Below are 22,498 nucleotides of genomic sequence, written 5' to 3'. Positions count from 1 at the left end.
CATGCAAATGTCCTGAGACAGGACTGCAGTCCCCAGCCTGCCTCCCTCAGCCCCGTGCCCAATTTAGGGCTCCCTCTCCATCCTGAGGTAACTTGACCATCGAGTGGACAAAATGGTAGGATTTTAGATTCAGAACCCCTGATTGGATGGTAAAGTGGACCCTTGGCTGCTAGAGTGGTTGGCTGCACACAGTGTGGAGTTGCCCCCTGCTTACGGGAGCCCTTGCGTCTAGGGATACGTGGGCCCACAGCGGATGGTTGACCTGCTCACAGAGGGATCTGAAATAGCAAGCAGCCGCTGGGTCCCGAGGCAGGCCAACTCAGTGAGGACCCAGACCCATGAGCAGACTCCTAGCTAGGCTTTCTTGCCTGTATCTTCCTCGGCTCTCCGGCTATAAATCACAGCCGGGACTCACCTCCTCTGTCCCTGTGATCTAAACGGAGCCCCCCCCATCTTACCTGTCTCTCCCTTCTCTAGTGTTTGTGCTGTTTAAATTCCACCAAAAATGTCATGGGCGGGCTGCGCGCCCCGCTTCCAAATTCCCTGATAAATCCAGTGGTTGGCAACCCTGGGAGAGGCTTTGTGCAGCAGGGAACCCCATAAATCACCTACTGCCACTCCAGCGTGGGCAATATCTTATGTAAAAAGGTGTTTCCTGGGAGCGCCATGGGCAGGAGAATCCTATTACAGGCCGCCCCATTAATTATAGAGAGTCAAGCAGCCCCTTTCCTGCGATTTTTTATCTTAAGTCCGAAAACTGATTGCCGTCCCCAACCCTTCCCCGCCAAAAAGATCTAAAGAATAAAATCAGTATTTGAAGAACAAATGGCCAAGCTGCTCCTTTTACAATCAGAGTAGGGTCTCTCTTGTTCCTCGGAGGGTAACAGTGATGGGGACCTTGCTGGGCCTGGTACAGTCTCCAGTCCCTGGAGGTGAGCTTGGTAATTAGCCCCATGTTACACAGGAGGGAAACTGAGGCTGTGCTGGAGTCATATAGTTTGGGGGATTCTTCCAAGATTGGGGAGTTAGGTAGAAGACACGCCATGCTGAGTGGTGAAAGACCTGGGTTCAAATCTTACCTCTACTTCTTTACGATTCCACCCCACCTAGTGGCTGGATGAACCCCTCAGAGGCTCAGTTTCTTCTTCTGCAAAGTGGGAGATAAGATCTTGACAGCTGCCAGGCAGTGGTGGCACACACCTTTAATCCTAGCAATCAGGAGGCAGAGGCAGGTGGATCTCTGAGTTTGAGGCCAGCCTGGTCTACAGAAGGAGTTCCCGGATAGCCAGGACTACACAGAGAAACCCTGCCTTGAAAAGAAAGAAAACAACAAGCAAGCAAGCAAACAAACAAACCAAAACAAAATAAGAATGTAAAAGAATGCAAAAATTAATCTAAAAATATAACATTGTAACTGGGGCCTGGCCTAATGACCCTGTTCACCTTACCCTGACTCAGGCCACACAGATTCTCCCATGCGGAAAATGTTGCTGGCTTGTTAACTTTCGTTTCAAAAATTTATTTTAAAGTTAGTTGATCTTGTTTGTTGAGTGTTTGTGGTACCCAAAGCAAGCATCCCTGGGGAAGGACAGAGAGCACCCTCCAACATGTAACGTCTCTGCTGCCCTCCCCTCTCCTTTTAGGTGGGGTCTCTCTATGTAATGAAGCCTTGAATTCACAGTTCCCAGATCAGCCTTTCAAACCCTGAGACTGCAGTGGTTACAATGTCTCTCTGAACCGCACAGAATGACCTAGCTGTCCAGACTTCATTCCCCCCCAGGGGACTGTGCTGTGGGCAGACCCAGGTGAGAACTTGGATGAACGAGAGAACAAAGAGAAGGCTACAGGGGCTGGTAGAGGGCTCCAGGATTCCCAGTTGTGACCAGAGAGGGCGATTGACCCTGATATATACAACACAGCACAACTGTGCCGAAGTTGGTCCCAAATTGAGATGTCCCCAGACATGTCTTCAGTTCTACGCAGTGTGCCACCTAAGGGCCAGCTCTCTGGGTAGATGTTTTCCTGCAATGTCGCCTGCAGCAGACATTGTCTCCCAAGGGCGTGTCCATCATCCAACATCTAAAGATTCTTTTGAAAGGCTGTGGGTTTATGAGTGTTTGCCTGCCTATGCGTCTGTGTACGATGTACATGCAGTATCCGCGGAGTCCAGAAGAGGGCGTTGGATCCCTGGAACTGGAGTCACAGACAGTTGTGAGCTGCCATGTGGGTGCCGGTCCTCTACAAGAGCAGCCAGTGCTCAGTCACTGAGTTGTATTTTAGTCTCCTACAAAGAGTCTTTGACAGTCTCATGCATAGATCAAATCTCCGCAGGCTTCGGAAAGAACGTGTCATTTGCCAGAAATAGGCAACCATGTGAATTCGATACAGGGAGTATGGGAAAGGTTACTTTGTAGCTTCTAGCCAGTTCCCAAGCTGAGCCCTCTGAGTGTTCCATAAGCAGGCCTTCGGGACAGTGTCAACACCAGGGCTTTGCTCCAAACAGCCAGAAGGCTCAGAAAATAAAGCAGTGAGACATCCTGGAAGAGGCTTGTCTCACCTGTGGGGGCACAATTGCCCTAAGACCAGCCTAGTGGCTTCACAGGATGCTACTGATCTTTAATGTCAAGGATCTGAAACATCTTGTAAAGCAGATACCATCCTTAGTGAGATCTGAAACTCGGAGCAGAAACTGACAGTGGCCCCAGCATCAGCCAGGGAGACCACGGCTCTCAACACAGGGCGTCTGTCTGCCATCTGTCTTTTTAAAGGAAACCCAGGCACTAGTTTATCGCACAAATAAATAAAGTCACAAAATGACATATATAGGCAAATAGTAAAAGGATAAGTATACCAGGCTTTTTTCTCTTGGGCCCCCAACCAGCTCCCAAATCATGACACAGAGACTTACTATTAGTTATGAACGCTCAACCTAGCTTAGGCTCATTTCTGGCTCTTTTAACTTAAATTAACCTGTTTCTCTTCATCTACCTTTTGCCTTGGTGCTTTTTACTTTTCTTTCCTTTTGTACGTCTTACTTTCCTGCTTCCTTCAGTGTCTGGCTGGCTGGTGGCTGCCTGGCTTCTTGCCCTGGGCATGTCCCTCTTCTTCTCTGGCTTTCTCTTTTTCTTCTCCTGCTCTTTTCTGCCCAGCCTAGATTTCTCCTCCTACTTATTTTCTCTGCCGGGCAGTCCCATCTATCCCTCTCCTGCTTAGCTATTGGCCATTTAGCTTTTTATTAGACCGATCAGGTGCCTTAGTCAAGCAAGGTGAAACAAATGTAACACATCTTTACACAATTAAACACACATCCTTACATCTTAAACAAAGGCAGCACAAACAAATGTAACACACTCTTGCACAGTTAAAGTAATGTTCTACAGCAGAAACAAATTTAACAGGTCTTTGCCTAGTTAAAATAATATTCTACAACAAGTAAGTGTATGGGATAGGCCATGTCCACTCCATAATACCCCCATGGAGGAGCAGAAGAGGAAGGAGATACTTCTTGAAAGCTCCTGATTGCTAGGGCCCCATTAGCTGAGTAAACTGAAGCTACCAAATTGACACTTACATATTTATTGATTGTTGCCAACATAAGATCAGACCCAGAGCCTTGAGGATGCTAGGCAAGAACTCTACTACTGAGCCATATCCCCTGTCCTCCATCAGCCTCCAGAATGCTGGGATGACAGGCGTGTGCTGCCCTACCTGTCCAGTCCTTGCTTGAAAATAGTCAAAGCATTTTCTCAAAATGAGGATGTTGAGCAGATGGCAGTAATCTCATGAGGCTGCTCGTGGAGGTCGTTACTGCATCCAGGTCGTGGGTCCCTTCGTGAAGAGTCTGTGATTAGACTGTGATACACATGGCCTTGTTTAACCCTGACAATGACATATATCTGTCTGTATACCTATCTATGTACCTAATCTGTCTGTCTATCATCTATCTATCTGAGACATCTGTCTGTCTGTCTGTCTGTCTGTCTATCATCTATCTATCTGAGACATCTGTCTGTCTGTCTGTCTATCATCTATTACCTATCTATCTATTATCTATCTATTATCTATCTATCTATCTATCTATCTATCATCTATCTATCTATCTATCTATCTATCTATCTATCTATCTATCTATCTAATCTATCTATCTAATCTATCTATCTATCTGAGACAGGGTCTCTCTACATAGCTCCAGATGTCCTGGACCTTACTCTGTATACCAGGCTGGCCTTGAACTCACAGAAATCTGCCTGCCTTTGCCTCCCCAGTGCTGGGATTAAAGGTGTGCACCACCACCACCCGGCTCCCTTTCTTGAGACAGGCTAGCCTCAATCTTGCAGCGTAGCTGAGAATGATTCTGAACTCCTGATCCTCCTATTTCTGCTCAGTGTTGGGATGACAGGGTGTCACACCAAGCCTGGTTATACAATGCTGGGAATGAAAGCCAGGGCTCTGTGAGCTCTCTATCCGCTGAGCTTGATTCCCGCCTGGACACCCAGCTATTTCTGAACCAAGAGAATTCACCTCAGAAAAATTTTACTCCAATGGAAGAGACATGGTTGGGGTTTGGATTTAGTATCTGGGTGCGCACGTGTTGTCCAATGGGCGTGCCTACGGTGGCTCTGGAGTCCAGAGTCTGCGGTGCCCCCAAACTCCTGAAGCCATTGCTCTGGATCCTGTCACTTCCTGGGTCACACTTTGAACAGCAAGTGACTGGCTGATCTGGCTTCTGATCCAAAACCATCACAAAGTCTTCATGAGAATTTAGGTCATTCTCTTGTCTTTCCTTGGCCTCAATTTCATCCCTAGCCACTGGGGGTATCAGATATCCCCCTACTGGAAGATGCTCTGAAGCATTAAGGAATTGGGGTGCGTGTGAGAGATGGCTCGGGGGTAAAGGCCTCTTCTGGGGGCTAGAGAGATGGCTCAGAGGTTAAGAGCACTGGGTGTTCTTCCAGAGGTCCTGAGTTCAATTCCCAGCAACCACAGGGTGGCTCACACCATCTGTAATGAGATCTGGTGCCCTCTTCTGACCTGCAGAATGTTGTATACATAGTAGATAAATAAATGAATCTCAAGGCGTTTTCTCTATTTGATCCTCACATATGGAAGGAGAGAGTTATCAGTCTGACTACCACATATATGTGCTATAGCACTTGAACACATATGTCTATAGCACTTGAACACCCCCATACTCTCTCTCTTAAAAATAATAGCATAACCCTTAAATAATAGAAAAATTGAGAGGTATTTAAGAGAAGAAATGTATAATTAGAGTCCTGCCATCGCTTTCTACGTCATCAGGAAATCATGTGATGGGACAAGGGGTGCCCCTTCAAAGTCCTCAGGATCCCACTGCCCAGGGCTGGATCCCACTGCCCAGGCCTGGCTGGGTTGTGGGCAGATGGAGACAGACCAGGCTCCCAGATTGAGATTAAGCATGAAGAACTGTCTGGAGCAAGGCTGGAGCCAGGCTGGATGTAGGGTTGGAGACGTTTCTGTTCATCACAGTAACGGCCCATTTGCAGCCATCGGTTGCCCAGGTGTTAATAACGCTAATGGCATAGGAAGGGGAACCTGGCCACTCGGCTGAGCAGGAGAATTATGCAGAGGAGCACCCGGGTTCACATAAATCAGCTGTGCGAGGCACACTGACTGAGGCGGGACTTAAAATTCCAGTCAGGAGCCGGCTCTCTCATCATCAGAGCTGGAGAGGGAATGTATTCTGTTTATATGTTTTTACTGCATGACAAGGCTGGAGAGCAGAGCCCTCCACAGCCATTCTGCATTTTAAATATTAGTCCTGAGGATGGGGCGGGGTCAGCACTAATGCTCCCTGCGGCAGAATGGGGGACAGGGACAGCAGAACTGCATGCACGCTGGAGTTGGAGTTCGCATCGCCTGACAATGTCCAGCGTTGGTCAGAGTTTAACTCTCCAGGGTCCACATGTTTCTAAGGACACTGGAGGACAGGTGATGTCTTCTTTTTCCAAAGCTGGGGACATAACCAGAGCTCAGTTCACCTCCTAATCTATAGGTATTTTAAAAATTCTTTGTGGTGGTTGGTTTTTTTGTTTGTTTTGTTTGTTTGTTTGTTTTGAGACAGAGTTTCCCTGTGTAGCCCTGGCTGTCCTGGAACTCACTCTGTAGACCAGATTGGCCTCAAACTTACAAAGATTTGCCTGCTTCTGCCTACTGAGTGCTGGTATTGAATTTCACTTTTTAAATTCTTATTAAAGATTAATTTCTGTTTTTATTTTCCTCTGTCCCCCCTCCTCGTTGTGTGTGTGTGTGTGTGTGTGTGTTCCTTGCAAACACAGTTGCCAACAGAGGTCAGAAGAGGGCATCAGCTCCACTGCTGCTGGAGTTACTGATGGTTGTGAAACTCCTAGTGGGTTCTGGGAACCGAACCCAGGTCCTCTGGAAGGACAGCCAGTACTCTTAACCTGAGCCATCTCTCCAGTCCTTCAACTTTATTTTTGAATTCAGGAGTTGAAGAGGCAGTGGAACGTTGACAGAGACCTCAATGGGATGAAAAGGGCAAAGGGTAAGTGGTAGAGAGGGAGAAATTGAAGGGGGTGGGTTGAGAAGGGATTGTCCTTGTGTCCTACTGGCAAAGGCTGTTTCAAGAATCTACCCCACCCCCACCCACCTTCTGGGCATGGAACCCAGAGCCCTGTGTGGGTTAAGCAAGTGCTCTGTTCTGAGCTGCTTGCCAGCAGTTTTGTTTGTTTGTTTGTTTGTTTGTTTTAGTGTTTGAAACAGATTCTTGAACAGGCCTGGCTTGAACCTGCAATCTTCCAGTCTCGGCTTCCCAATTAGCTGGACCTGCGTGCAAGTAGCTGGAATTACAAGTTGGTGCCACCGTGCCCAGCTGAGAGTCCCTTTTATTGCCGCTGAATTTCATCTGTCCATCTATTTATCAGCATCCATCAATCATTCATCCATCCATTCATCTCTCCTTCCGCTGTCCACTCATCCATAGACTGACCATCCATCCATCATCCATCCATCATCCATCCATCATCCATCCATCCATCCATCATCCATCCATCATCCATCATCCATCCATCATCCATCCATCATCCATCCATCATCCATCATCCATCATCCATCATCCATCATCCATCCATCATCCATCCATCCATCCATCATCCATCCATCATCCATCCATCATCCATCCATCATCCATCATCCATCCATCATCCATCCATCATCCATCCATCCATCATCCATCCATCATCCATCCATCATCCATCCATCATCCATCCATCATCCATCCATCCATCATCCATCCATCATCCATCCATCCATCATCCATCCATCATCCATCCATCATCCATCCATCATCCATCCATCATCCATCCATCCATCCCACTGTCCATCTGTCTGTCCATGCATCTATCCATCCACCCACCCATCAATCTACCCATCCATCCATCCTCCATCCATACACCCTACAATGTAGTCTTTTGGTAGCTTGTTCTGGGCCCCATCCTGGGCTCAGGGACAACACAGACTCTCAAGGCTCAAGCCCTCGACTGAGCTGACTCTGGCCTCTCTCAGTTGTGTGGCTTCAGGGAGTTCACTGCACCTGCTGGATCTGGGCCTCTTCCTGCAGAGTGGGAGTGGTCACGACACCCATCTGGAAGGAGACTAGCGTCTGGGGATGACACTCGCTATGGGGCTAGTTGGAACAACATTACACTGTAATCCAGTAAGTCTGGGGGTTCCTAAGGACTTCTGGGGAGCTTGATGAATGTGAGGCATTTGGGGCTTCACTCTGGCTATGGGTGCTGGGGACCAAGACATGTACGTTTTTAGCAGGTGTCTTCTGGTTCTACTTCAAGAAATCAGTCATGGGTTCTAGGAGACAAATGGCCTTCCCCAACGCCCCCCTCCCCCCCGGCTGCCTACCCAGCCATTCACAGACTGGATCTCCACTGGCACCTACAGGACACTATTTTGGGGCAGATGAGGGTGGAGTTTCTCCTTCCTGTGGTCCTGGACCCTGAAGGCATTTGGGAAGCTAAAATGAACTTATAAGAGTGAGGGTGGTTTGGGCCAAGTAAGGCTTTTCCGAGAACCTTTTTTAAAAAAAGTTATTCATGTCGTTGTTGTTGTTGTTGTTGTTGTTGTTGGTGGTGGTGGTGGTGGAGATGGTGGTGGTGATGGTGGTGGTGGTGGTGGTGGTGGTGGTGGTAGAGATGGTGGTGGTGGTGGTGGTGGTGGTGGTGATTGTGGTGGTGGTGGTAGAGATGGTGATGGTGGTGGTGGTGGTGGTGATGTTGGTGGTGGTGGTGGTGGTGGTGGTGTGTGTATGTGTGTGTGTACTTGTGTATGTGGGTGTGGGCACACGTGTGGGTGGGGGTGTACTTGTTGTGTGAGTGTTGGGAATGGGGTCTGAACACAGGAACCAATCCCCTGAATCTGTCTCTGCAATCTCCACCACACTTCTTGGATGAAACCACCCTGAGTCCATTTCACAGTAGAGCAAACTGAGGCACAGTGACCGGTCTCTGGTTCTCTAAGCAGATAACTTCGGGGACCCAGAGCCCCTTCATTGGGCAGGCTTCTGAAGCCCCTTTGAGATTTTGATGGGTCACTGCATTTTTCAGCTGTCCCCCGAGGAAGGGCTGTCTCCTCCCCTTGGATTTGTGCACCCATGTACAAGGATAAAGTGTGTGTGTCCACATGGATTAGACACTACAGGTATGTGTGTGAATGGCCACATGCCGTGGGTGTGTATATGCATGCACATGTGTCTCCAGGAGTGTGTGTCTCTATGTCCAACCACACATGTGTCTCCAGGAGCATGTGTCTCCATGTTCTACAATACACATGTCTTCAGGAGTGTGTGTCTCCATGTTCTATAATACACGTGTCTTCAGGAGCGTGTGTCTTCATGTCCTACCACATACGTGTCTTCAGGAGCATGTGTCTCCATGTCCTACCACCCATGCGTCTCCATGAGTGTGTATCTCTGAAGGGGCTGGCGTGAGTTCTCTTGAGCACCTGTCTGCATGAAGCTTCTGTTGGTGTCCTTGTGTTTGCAAGGGAAAGTATGACTCTGTGTGGCCCATACATGTCTGTGCTGTGTTTGCACACGTGTGTATCTATCACAGTAGAGGGTTCCAATGTGAGCTCTCCTGTCCCCATAGACGGAACTCCGTGCTTCCCATTTGGACAGGCGGCTGGGGTTCCTGAGCAACAGAAGTTCCATTCTCTCCCCTCGAGTCCCCTCCTCTTTCCTCTCTTGTCCCTCTTCTTACAACCACTTTCCTATCTCCTACATTCTTTTTTTTTTTTAAAAGATTTATTTATTAAGCATACAATGTACTGTTGGCAAGGTGGTTGTGAGCCACCATGTGGTTGCTGGGAATTGAACTCAGGACCTCTGGAAGAGCAGCCAGTGCTCTTACCCTCTGAGCCATCTCTCCAGCCCCCTACCTCCTACATTCTTTCTTCCTTTTTCTCCTTTTCCTGTCCCGCAGCTGCAGTCACAGCCTGTCTTCAGAGAAGCAAGGAGTGAGCCCACCCCACCTCAGCTTCCAGGACCATTTTAAACAGGCCTCTTGACGAAACTCACAGAGATGGGGCCGCTATTTTAATGCCACCCCAGCACAGTGCTCTAGACTCTACCACAGCCAGGACACCCTGGAGAAATAGAAAGAGAACCTGACACCTGTGTGGACTGAGGTCGTGTCCCCCCCCCCCCAACCACTCCCCAGCTGTGTGACCTTGGGCAAGTCCCTCGACCTCTGTCAGCATCCTGATGGGACAAACAACACCTTCCAGGACCCTTGCCGAGAAGTTGCTGTGAGGGTGTTTATTCTGTTTATTCCGGTGCTGGCGAACCAGCAGGAACTAGGCAAGCGCTGATAGGTTTGTTTAAAATCCAAACAACAAAAACCCACACAAAACTGCAATGTTTATCTGGCCAAGGAAGTAGAGACTGACTGTGGCTCTGTTGAGAGCAATGGTTCTCAAACTTCCAACGCTGAGACCCTTTAACACGGCTCCTCACGCTGTGGTGACCCCCCCAGCCATAACATTATTTTCATTGCTACTTCATAACTGTAATTTTGCTAGCGTTATGAATCGTAATATAGAGATTTGATATGGGACCGCCAAGGGGTCATGGCCCACAGGTTGAGAACCATTGGCCTAGCGTGTATTCACAAACCTGGAGGATGTTCTGAGCCAGCCCATAACTCCATGGCTATTCACAGGACACAGCCCTGGGTTTCAAAAGCAAAAGGGAAAAGGCTAAGAGAACATGCAGGCCCAGCTCACCACAGTGCCTGGCATTCTGGGTAATGGGCTTTTCTGCCTTTTGTTGATCTGAACTCTCTAAATTCTCCACGGTGAGCAGCTAGCTCTAATGAAGACCCCAGTGCTGTAGGGCAAAGTGGGGAAGGTTGGCCGTCTTGCGGGAATCTTCCGAAGACCACAAGGACAACCGGGCAGGTTCCTGTCATTGTGCCCATTTCAAGCAGCTCATTCTGCCCATCGCCTATCTGCCCCCACCCCCACCTCACCAGTGTTAAAATGGGACAACTCCCTCATCTGAGCTTGAGGGACAAGGGACCCTAAGATAGGGCAGGGCCATTCATTTTCCTATCGTTTCTGTCTTTCTGGTCTTTCTGTCAGACCCAAGTTGGAAAGGACTGAAAGAAGCAGTCTCTCTGACACCAACTTTTTCAAGTTGGGAAACGGAGGCAGAAAGGAGTGAGGTGCTTGTTTTGAGGTCTCCTCCTAAGTCATATTCAGGGGCTTGATATACAGTCAGTGGGCAGATGCATGAAGTTGTGGGTTCGATCCCAAGCACCACACACATCAACTGGAGTGGGGCATGCCTGTAACATCTGTGCTAGGGAGGTCTTGCTAGCCTGGGTTATATAGCAAGACTCTGTACCCCCAAACAAAATAACAACAAAAGTCACAGCCAGCTCTTTCTAGCTAGTCTTTTTTATTGAAGACAGCAGGTGCTTCAGGAGACTTGGAGCATCACAGGCTACTCCCCATGGTTCATAGCAGCTTCACAGACAACTGTGCCTGCTGCTGACTGCCGTACGACTGTACTCTTTTCTGCTGTTGTTTACAGCCACCTGGGATTATAGTCAATATAAATGGGGGTGAAACTAGAATCCCTCCCTATCCCCTCCCTCTCTGAGATAAGGTCTCGCTATGCAGCCCAGGCTGGCCTAGAACCTACACCTCCTGCTTCAGCTTTGCGGACGTTGGGACTAGAGGGGTACACCAGCGTGTTCATTCCTCAGTCATCCTGAAGGCCTACTATGTGCTGGACTGGCTATGACTACTTCAAAGCAGGAGAGAACATCCTCCACCGTAGAAACACACAAAGTGGGGCCAGTGGGAAGGCTCAGCTGGTCAAGCGGCTTGCTGCCAGAGTTCTAGCTTAGGGACCCATGTGGTGGAAGGAGACGGCTGCTCCCAATATGTTGTCCTCTGACCTCTGCACACACATCACGGCACACACAAGAAAAAAAAATAATAAAAAAGAAACCACCAGGGGCTCAGCAATTAAGAGCACTGACTGCTCTTCCAGAGGACCCAGGATCAGTTCCCAGCACCCACACGGCACCTCACAACCGGCAGGGGATCTGACACCCTCCCACAGACATTCGTGCAGACAAAACATCAATTCACATAAAATAAAAATAAATAAATCGTTAAGAGAAAAGAAACCAAAACCCAAACTAAAGCCCCCTAGAACCGTGGTTCTCAACCTTCCTGAAGTTGTGACTCCTATAGTTCCTCATGTTGCGGGGACACCAACCACAACATTGTTTTCATTGAAGTTGTGACTCCTATAGTTCCTCATGTTGCGGGGACACCAACCACAATGTTGTTTTCATTGCTACTTCCTAACTGTAATTTTGGTATGGTTATGAATCCTAAAGTAAATATCTGTGTTTTCTGATGGTCTTAGGTGACCTCTATGAAGGGGTTCTCACTGCCGTGGTGCATGGGGACTGGGCCTTTATACCTGTCAAGATGTAATGTTGGGATACCTACCCTGACTCTCAAGATACTGGAAAAAAAAAAAAAAAAAAAAAAAAAAAAAAAAAAAGACCACACAGAGCTGAGGGAGAAAAGATTTTTTTTTTATTAATCTTTTTTTTTTAAAAAGTTGACTTTTTGTTATTTTGTTTTTTGTTTTGTTTTTTTTGTGGGTTTTTTTGTGTGCTTTTTTTGGTAAACCTCTTTCTGACTCCCCTTCCCCACTCTGCCCCACCCTCCTCTTAAAAATATAAAAATGTCCAGACCCAGATAACTAGAGTACAATAAATAAACAGTAAACACAAAAACATACTTTATTTGTTTCTTCTTTATACAAAATAAGGAAACTAGGAGCGTCCAACTTCCAAAAAAGTATAGTTTGTCCTGATGGCCCAGCCTCCAGGCCCCGAGGCAGGGAGAGTGATCCCTGGGCAAACGCCCAGCGACTTGGCGGCCGGCTCAGGGACAGAGCAGGGGTCGGAGGGTTCGAATCCTGCCCAGCCCTCAGGCTCAAAGTATGGAGGAGCGGGGGAGTTGGGCCCAGGCTGGCCCGGTCCTGACCGCGCAGTTTCCTAGACAAACTGACCTTGAGCCTCAAGATTCGCCACCAGGGGGCGCCAACGCGCAGGTGGATTTGTCTTCCAGCAAAGCCACCATTCACCAGCGGTCCTCTATTTTTCTTCTCCGGCTGAGGCTTTCCTCATCTTTCTCTCCCCTCTCCCTTTCAACCTCTCTCTTTATTACCTTTTTTTTAAGAGTAAGAGTAAGAAATAAGATTTCACAATGGCCTCGGCTTGCAGGGAGGGGCCGCGCCACGGTCTCCTCTCCTTGGTCCCAATCCCCTCTTAGTTCAAAGAGGTGATGTGGGCGGGAGGTGTCCCGCGGGCGGCTAAGGTGTGCTTGGAATCTCGACCCTCCAGAATATTGACTTTGGTCCCAAGAAATTGCGCAGTCGCGCGCCGAAGCTCTGAAGGGTGGAGATGCGAATTGCCGGGTGGGTGCGAACCCAAAAGAGGACTCTTGAGAGTGACCCAGGAAGCGTTCAGGGCTCGATGACAGGGGGCGACCCGGCCCCTTGGCCTTACCATACGGCCGCCTCGTTGAGCTCGGGGTTGGGGTGCGACAGGGGTCCGCTGTAGCCGCTGGTGCCGCTCATGGGGAAGGGCGGGCTGGGCCCGCCGCTGAACACCTCTCCGGGCATCGGGTGCAGCGCGCCGGGCAGACCAGGCTCCGGGCTAGGCGTGTCCGGGTGCGAGATCATGTCGGTGAACCTGGGGTTGTCCGCACCGTGCGGCCCGGCCAGTGGCGGTTCCAGTGCGCCCAGCGGCGTCGAGCCGGGTCCCGACGCTGCCAGGAAGCTTGAGTCGGCCGGGGACTGAGCCTGCGATGGCGGGCCGTGCGCGAAGAAGTCGTAGTTGCCTCCCGGGGTGTAGTAGTCGCTTTGGTAGTCTACGGGAGGGACAAGGGATAAGACGTGGCATGAGGATAAACTGCTTAAGACCGACAGGGACTGAGGGACCTGGGAGATGTGACCCGAGGGCTCGCGAAGGCCAAGGCACATGGATAGGTCTGTGGGCACAGATATGGGGAAGGCACAGGAAAGCATGCCACTGACCCTAGGTTAGACCTAAGGAGGCCCTCAGAGGCCGAGGGAGGAAGGCCGAGACCCTGGGGACGGAAAGGGACCGAGGAGGGCTGGTGAAGAGGCAGAGAGAAATACGCAAAGGCCGGCCCAGAAACTAGAAGTGGGAGAGAGACTGAACTTACAAGGACCGGTAGCAATGAGGGGACATAGGCAGCGAGAGAAGGAGTTGTAGGTTTCCAAACACGCGGAGATGGGGAGAGAGCCCGCAGGGGTCAGAGGTGCGGAGCCAAGGGAAGGTTTAGTGAGAGATGGAGGGATGAACACGGAGACAACGATCGGCAGAGGAGAGGGTAAAGGCGGTGGAGGGCAGCCCCAGACGTGCCACCACACCCCGAACAGCCAATTCCACTGAGGTGAGAGAGCGCAAGGACAGGAAGAGGGAGACGGAAAAACAAACAAGCAAACAAATAAATAAATAATAAATAAGCAAGCTGTAGTGAGGGTACGGATGAGCCCAAGAAAATGAGAAGATCAGGAATCGCCTTAGACTCGGTGGCTGCAATACTTGGAGAGGAACGCGGGAACAAAGTGGCTGCCTCAGCTCTAAACACCAAAGGGGTTCCGACCCGGAACGCGGCCCGAGAGGGAAAAGCGGGACCAGATCAGATGCCAGAGCGCCAAAAGGCGGGCAGGGGGCCTTGGCCCGGGGCGAGCAGGGCGCAGAGCCAGGGGCAGCCTCAGCGTCTTCTGCTCCCCTCCCGGTAGAGACTGGACCTGAGAAAGCCAAGCTCAGCGACTCCGGAGAGGGGACCCTAGTTCAGGACCACTTGAGGGTTCCTGGGGGCGCGGGGGTGCATCCGGTCTCCAGTCTCTAACCAGAGGAGCTTTCTAGCTGCCCAGGTTATTTTGAAGTATTTTGGGACAAAGACCTTTGAAAGAGTTGACACAAACAAACAAACATTCTTCCCACAAATTCAGGGATTCAGATCAGGAGCTCAAACCACCACAAGAGCCACAAGAAATTGCTTCTGCTAATACTATTTGCCCCCACTCCAGATCGACCCCTCCTGGATTGGGGTGCAGGACCCCAACAAAAGAGCGCCTTAAGCCTATGGGGGGGCAGTACCCGCTTTAAACAGCAACAGCAGGAAAACCGGCCTCTTCGAGGCCAGGGTTTCTTCAGGAAATCCACTCCCCTTGTTCAGTCCCGTGGTCCGAGTGTACAGGCGAGTTCTGGATGTCCAGGTCATCCACCTTTTTTTTCCTTTACCGAAATCTGAAATCTATCCAAATCGGGGGTGGGGGTGGGGTTGCCTGGAGACCTGCCTGGAGTGGAGGCAGTTTAGGTAACAGCTAAAACGGCCGCCAATTACGTTTTGAAAAATCTCAAATTCCATTTTGCTCGAAAGTTTGGGAGGTTGAGAGAGATGAATTTGGGGGCACTCAAAGGAACGGAAAGGGATCGCGCTAAGCAGGGAAGGCCGCGGCCCTGGAGCCGTGCGCGCCGCCTCCGCCCATATGGCGGCCGGGCCGGAGGTAATTGGAACAAACGCTGTCTGAAAAGGGCACAAAAGCCGCAGCTGGGGCTTTGTCCGAGCTCCCACGGGGAGCCGCGGGCCCCGTCACCCGGCCCCTTTCTCGCCCGCTACCGGCCGCCGCCACCGGGATCTCCCAGTGCGGATTAGGCGGGGCTGCTGGGCTGGGGGCTGAAGAGTCCTGCGCCCCCCATCCCGTTTTCGGAGAAAAAAGGGGTTCTGGTGTTCTGTCCCCCACCCTGTCCCACAGGCCTTCAGAGAGAGAGGTTGGCAGGATGGGTTGGGGTGGGCTGGTCTCCCTGAAAATCTTGATTAATTACTCAGGTTGCGGCAGAGGCTTCCAGGCGGGTACCGCCCCCACTATCTCCGGGCTTCGGGTTGAGATTTTTTTGTGCGGAGGGCAAGCTAGGCGGAAAGATTAGACGTCCTAGGACACGCCCATCACCACACAGTTCCGGCTCCCCCAACCTGGACCCCCGCTACCATGTTAAAATCACCGGTTCGCCCCCCCCCCCCCAGCAATTTCCAGGGACCTTCGGCCTGCAGATAAACTTCCCAGGCTTCCGCACGTGGAAGTCCGGCCAGGGGTTCTCTTTCTACGGGGTTGCCTGGCTTCCATCGCCTTTCCACTCCGGGCATTGTCCCCAATCCACGTTTTAGAAGGAATTCACTTCTAGCCTCACCAGCTGGGTTTGGAGACCCTAGCAGACCAATAATAACTCAGTGCCATTGGTGAGACTCCCGGTGACTCCACAGATAGGAAAGGCTAAGGAATCCAGACAAGTGAATCCTCCACATGGAGGAGAGCAAGCGGGGCAGGCTTGCAGCCCCTCACTTTCCCCAGGGAGCAGGCCAGACCTGAGGAGCTGGGAGGAAGATGGGGTGCTGGAATAGGACACTAGTCCTGGGGAGCAAAAGAAGAAAGGATCTGAGCAAGTAGGCTTGAGTTTATTAACGATGTTCGTTTGTGCAAACCAACGGGTCGTTCTCTCTAGACCCAAAGATGGGTCCGGAGATGATGGGGCATCACCTTCCCCTGCCCCATTCTAGACCAACCCTTTTACTTGGACCCGAGTGGACCCTAGATCCATACAGGCGTTTGAGTCTTCCGCACGCGGAATCCAGGATGTCTCTAACAGAGCAGAATTGCTTGCTACCTTTGAAGGCAGTTTCGAGAAGGCAGAACCCTTCTCTCTTGCCTCAATTTGGTAGGGAGTTCCAGCTTTCCCTAAGCTCATCAGGCTACCGGCACTGGATAATGGAAGTAAGGCCAAATGGGCAGCGAAAGGTACTTGGCATTTACCAGTATGACCGGGGAAGTGAGCGTACTGGACCACACCTGTGTGGACCTTACGTCTGGTTGTTTCACTGAGGTCTCATTGCGAGCGGGTGTGTATGTGAGTTTATGTGTCCTGTGTGGGTGTTCCTGTTCAGGAGATACCTGTGGGTGAGTAGCCTATGCTAATGAGTCTGTCTAGGAAAGGCTTTGTGTGTATCTTGCGTGGGTGGGGAAAAATAAAGACTGCCCTACTGTGGCCCCAAACGCTAGGAGGCCCAGAATAGCTGTGAGCCCGGGCCGAGTGGCAGAGCTTCCCCAGGAGCCCCTTACCTCCGTAGTAAGTGTACGGGGTGGACCCCAACATCTCAGACTCGTCCAAGCGGCCGCCCAGGGGACGCATGCGCCGCGGACTCCGGAAGAAGGCGTGTCTCCGTGCGCCCAGAGCGCTCAGCTGTTTCATGCGGCGTTCTTTGGACCTTCGGTTCTGAAACCATACCTGAGGCGGAAAAAAAAGGGCAGTGAGCTTGGGGTCAGGAATGACCTCTCCCCCCACCCCCGTACTCCTGCTGAGGTTGGCCCTGCTGGGTCCTAGCGCCTTGGGCACACCACGACTCCCCCGAGGCGAGGGCTGGGACGGATTAGTCCAGGAGGGGCGGAGAGGGGCTTCGGCAAACCAGCCAAGGGTGAAGGATTTCGCGGACCCGTGGGGTGACTCATAAAGGCTCCGGCTTCCTGGTCCTCGGCTTGCCCGCGGCCTGACGGCTTTATAAAAGCCTCCTGCCCCTTTAGGCTCTCGCCCGCGGCTGCGAAGCCAGGCCCCCCGATTGTCGCTTTGCCAACGCTAGGGCGCGAGGACATCGTCCCTTTCTGTGATTGGAGAGGAAGGGGTCCTGGAGGCAGGAGAGGCTTAAGCCATGAGCTGGTCAGGGTGGGGTGACGTAGTGGATGAAATTCAGAGAGGTCTGGAGACCTCGTTCAAAAAAATCACATTGCCAGGACAGTGGGACCGTATCAACCTTTTAGCTCCAAAGTCCCCTCTTCTAAAGGGCACGCTGATGGACTTTCCCCTACGCCAGGCCCTGATGATTCAACCGCTAGGCTGCCCAACCGGAGCACGCCTGCTGTTTGGGAGGGTTGGTCCACCGGCCCTACCTGAATGACCCTCATGTTGAGGCCGGTTTCCTGCGCCAGTTGTTCGCGGATGTGGCGCGTGGGCTTGGGCGTGGCCGCGAAGGCCGCCTTGAGCGTCTCCAGCTGCTTGGCTTTGATGGTGGTGCGCGGGCCGCGCCGCTTCGTGCCGGAGTTCTGTTCCTCGTTCTCGTTGTTAGCGGTCTCCTTGTCCGATGAGGTCGAATTGTCAGTCTCTTTGGGGTCGTCCTGTAACGGGTCCTGAAGGTCCGGGGACAAACTGCGGTCCGTACAGGATGACACTGCGGGCGGACGGATAGGGGACAGTGGCGTCAGCGCGATCTGTCTCTAATTCAGAAACCCGTTTCTGAAGACCTCTCTGCCTCAGTTGCGGGGGATCCCCCCAAGCAGTCACACCTCTCCCCCGGTATCGGCGTCCACCCACTCTCCCCAGACCAGGTTTGGTTTGAAAGAGTCTTCTCAGAGGCCCCCAAATTTGGAAGCTCCCGGGGAAGCGGGGCACACCCTCTGGAGAACCTTTTCTTCGGGAGTGGGGACACACTGTACGGCCTCACCTCCTCCCGCCCCGTCTCGCCTTCTTCCAAACAGCGATGAGCCTGCTGGTCCTAAAATTTACCAGGACCTCAAAAGACACTGAAGGTTTTTTTTTTTTTTCAGTTCTAAATTGGGGGGAGGGGGAGAAGAGCCTGGTTTAGGGTTTTCCTGTAGAACCGGCTCTGTCTCTCCAGCCCTGAAGCAGCCCCCAGCAGATGAGTACTGGACTGAATTCAGCAGAGCCCAGAGCAGGCGCGGGGTGACGGGGTGATGGTTGAGAGTGCCGGGCTGCTTGCTGGAGCCCGTTTGCGTCAGAAAGAAAGCTGGGAAAGGAAAGAGGCCTCCATACCTGAGTTGAGGCTTCCTTCCTTGAGGCTAGACGAGCTCAAGTAGTCGTCCTTGCACACAAACTTGTTTTCGTCGATCACGTAGAGTTCCTCTCCAGTGGACAGCTGCTTGTTACACACCATGCAGGTGAAACAGTTGAGGTGGAAGACTTTGCTCCGGGCCTTGCGCACCAGGTCACTGGGAGAGATACCTTGTGCACAGCCTGCACACTTCGTGCCAAAGCGCCTGTGGATACAAGGCGCCTGTCACTGTGAGGTGGGGAGGTGGGCCTGGTGTCCAAATCTTCTTCAGTGCTAACCTCTTCCCGCCCTGTGGTTTCCCAGCTACCTTCATGTCCACATCTGTCAAATGGAAACCTAATTCTGCTCTCCCTAATCAGAGCTGGTTTAGGGCCAGGTCGTCGGGTTTTTAGTGTGTTGATTCAAGGTCTATGGTGTTGTGACCAGAAGAGGTGGGAGTGCAGCCTTGAGACAGTGTCCCAAGATGTATCCCCTGCCTTCAGGTCCCCACCAAATATGTCTTGGCTGTTTCAGGAGCCCATAAAGCTCCTGTAGGCCAGGTTTCCATAGTTCTTAGCTTTGCCCTCTGGATTGGGAAGGGGATGTCCCAGATAGGACCACCACTATCTGTCTCTAGCATCAGGGTGGAGGATCCAAGCAGAAATGAATGCCAGAACCTTCCTCTGGCTTCTGGTGCTACCTGTGAGACCTGCTGAACCCCCCACCCCCACCCCCTGCAGGAGCTAGGGATAAGAGGCTCTCAGAGGAGTAAGTTCTGGAAACAGGAAGTCAGTTTCTGTACACACAACCTCCTCCCCCATCTCTGGCCCTGGAAGGCGGCAGGAGGGCAGGAGAATAGGGACAGAAGTCCTCTTAAGTCCTCAGCTAGGACCTGGGATCACTCCAAAGTCCCCTTTCCCTTGCCTCTGAACCAATTCCCTTTCTTTCTTCCTTGGACCGTGGAAGAAAGTACTCCCCCCCCCCACACACACACAATAAAAACAAGAAGGGGTAGAAGTTGTGTGGGGAGGAAGAAGAGGGCTCAGAACCTTGGGGGGACTCCCCCATCCTCTCACACCCATGTCTCTAAACAGAGTGAATTTGGGTGACATTGATGTAGTGAGGGCATTAGCGACCATAAGTCACTTTTGGCCTTATCCGGCAGCATAATTGGCTATATACACCTTATCAAAAATCATTAGGTGCTTTGCGAGCATGCCACATTAGGGGCGCCAGGGCCTCCAGGGCCGGGTAGTTTACACGTGTAAAGGCGCGGCTGACATTTTCTCCTATTCAAATTCCCAAGTGCCCAGCCACTGGGGCAGGCGGCAGCCTTTCTCCTCTGGCGAGCTAATCACGCCCCCTCAGTGCCTGGAATTCAGACTCACAAAGCCTGTCATGGTGCAGAAAGAGCAACCATCGAAAACACTACAGGTTTCAAGGCTGTTCCTTAGCCTTTCCCATCTGGGGAAACTGAGGCCCACAGAGGCACTGGGTCCTGGTCTGTGTGTGCTATGGACTTGGGAAGGGAGGTTGACACATCGCAGAACAGACCTGCCGATTCTCAGCCTCCATTTCTTCAGTACCTTTCCAACTAGGGAGAAAATGGATCGAGGGTGGGGGTGGGGGGGCAAGGGGAAGGTCCTCGGTCCCTCATCTCTAGAAGAGCCCTTCCTGCCTGGGCCCTTTGGAACTGGGAAGTTTCTGTTCGTCGTCAGATTACCCTCTGGGCTCAGGGTTACTGTTGGGACCAGAAGCCCCCACTGCTCAGAACTCCTGGAGCACCTTTGGGATCTGGGAATGTGCGTCCTGAATCTTCAGTCCCGGGGACTCAGGTGTGGGGAAAGGGCCGAGAGCAAGTTGCCTCTGCCATCTGGCCGCTCTCTGCTGTCTGTTAGACCCAAGGTGAGGCAGCCAAGCAGCGTCCTCTTTCCTCGCCTTAGCTTCTCAGGAGGAGCCCACTACAGGGCGTGAGGAGGGCAGAGGCCTATCTGCCTCCCCTCTAAACTGGGGTGGGTCTCCTGGTTTCCTAATTCCCGGGATGCCCCGGTGGAGCTCCGGCCAGCCAGTGGCAGGCAGCAGGAAGCGGCGGGGCCTCTTACCTGAAGAAGTCGTTTTTACAGTACAGCTTGCCCTCCCGGGAGAAGCACTTCTCCGAGAGGTTGGTTTTGCACTCGCAGCATTGAACACATTTAATATGCCACGCTCGATCCAGCACGTTCAGCAGAAAGCGGTCGAGGATCGGCCGCTCACAGCCGGCACAGTGCACCATCATAGCCGCGCTCTCCGGGCGGCTCGGGCCGCCTCGTCTCCTTGGGACCCCTGGGCCCTTAGGGCCTCCCGGTCCCCGCTGCGGTGGCTTTCAGTCTCCCTGGTCTTGAGGCCTCGGCAGGGGCGAGTCCGGTATGGATCAACCAAGACTTCGCGGGTTCAAGTCCTCCGACGCTCTCCAGCCTGGCGCTGCACTGCCCAGAGTGGCGTGGAGGGCGGCGGCAGTCACAGTCTCATGTCACGGGTCGCGCTCGGGCTCTTGCTTCAGCCTAGAGCTGGTGTCCTAGGCGGCTGCTGGCTTCAGCGCTGGCGAGCGGCTTTCCCGGTTGGCGGAGGCGCCGGCACTTTCCCCCACTTTCAAGCGGTCCGGATCCTCATCTTTGTCTGGCCGCCGCCTAATTCGCGCATCCTTATTCAGATTTGGTGACGTGGTGCGGCACGTAGGGTGCCGGGCGGCCAATGGGCGCGCTGTGGCCATAGCAACCTCTTAAATTTATAGCATATCTAAATTGGCTACAGCGTTGCGGTCAGGACAGAGCAAAAAAAACAAGACATCAGTATTGCCGAGTATTTGCTAGTACCTGGTTCCGAGGCTAAGTAAGTATTTACCTTCCAGTTTGGGCCTGGAGGAGTGGGGGCGCGGTCGGAAAACCGGGGTGCCTTTCCTCTCTCTTCGCAAATATTTTTTTGGATGCAGGATTCCAAGGCCTAGTCTGGGAGGGACCTCCCACCCAGACTGCCAACCTCGCAACCTGTAGAAGTTGCCCAGGCCGGGAAGGCGCTATAGTTTCCCCGCTTCCGAACCCGCCCAGCTTCCTATGGCTTAGGACTGCGGCTCGCTCGGGCTCTGAGCGAAGGAACTGAGACTCTGTCTCCTGGGCTGTGGTTTCTTTTGTCACACGCGGGGCTGGGGCCCAGTCGGGCTTTTTTTTTTTTTTTTTTTTTTTTTTTTTTTTTTTTTTTTTTGACCAAGAGAGAAAGTGAAGACCAGAAGCGTGGGTAGTTATGTGCCCTATCCTACCAGTCAGGTTGGAGTAGGGATATTTATCAACTGGTCCGGAATCCCGAAAGTCAGTTCACCCTCTCTGGGGGAGGTGTGGAGAAGGGAAGATCTACCTCGGATGGGTGTTCGGGCAGGTAGATAGGAGGGGCCACTCACGATGTCTTTCTGTGCCACACAGTTTATATTCCAGGACAGCCTGGTGGGAACCGTGGTGAGTGGGTCACTCAGCAGAGCGAGGGAGGCAGGCTAGTGCGGGGCGCCAGCAACACTCCGAGGGCTCTAAGGTCCAGGCCGCTCCTGGGGCCAAAGGCAGCATCGTAGGTGTGGGAGTACCGGCAGGTGTACACCGAGGAATGCAGGGATGCGTGGGCCTGGAGGGGAGTAAAGGAACCTGGGAGGACAGGAAGGGGGAGAAAAGGCACCAGGCCTTGTTTCTGCATGGCCAGCCAGGCCACCGCTTGCTTCGGGCGAGGTAGGATGGGAACATGCTTCCGAAAGTCTGCTTGCTCCTGGTCTGAGCGCTGATGGTGCGGAGCTGGGGCCCAAGGTTTGGAGCCAGAGAGAATTTGTGCCAAGACTTGTCTGTGAATGTTTGGGTGTATTTACTGAGTTCGTTACTTATATATGCGCTGCTTGAAAACTATCGTTTTATTCTATTTATAGTGTGTTTGTGATCAAACCCTGTGACCTGGAGGGATTTTGATTATGTGGGTTTTTTTTCTGCGTGTAAATTTTTGTGTTTATAATTTCTTGTGGTCCTGCTTGCGCGTG

The 22,498-nt window shown here is 52.0% G+C and overlaps 1 protein-coding gene across 1 annotated transcript; it reads right to left on the bottom strand.

Moving 5' to 3' along the window:
• Positions 1-13,105: 13,105 nt before the first annotated feature.
• Positions 13,106-20,728, bottom strand: Lhx5 (LIM homeobox 5). The gene is made up of 5 exons (XM_038346827.1): positions 20,556-20,728; positions 18,456-18,679; positions 17,576-17,853; positions 16,754-16,919; positions 13,106-13,473 (listed from the first exon to the last, which is right to left on the bottom strand). Exons 1-5 carry the CDS (start codon positions 20,726-20,728, stop codon positions 13,106-13,108), a joined length of 1,209 nt encoding a protein of 402 aa, XP_038202755.1.
• Between the last annotated feature and the right edge of the window lie 1,770 nt (positions 20,729-22,498).

The sequence above is a fragment of the Arvicola amphibius genome, chromosome 10 (assembly GCF_903992535.2).
Source record: "Arvicola amphibius chromosome 10, mArvAmp1.2, whole genome shotgun sequence".
Lineage (NCBI taxonomy): Eukaryota > Metazoa > Chordata > Mammalia > Rodentia > Cricetidae > Arvicola > Arvicola amphibius.
The sequence above is the reverse complement of the archived record's forward strand: the minus strand, read 5'-3'. Positions and strand labels throughout refer to the sequence as shown.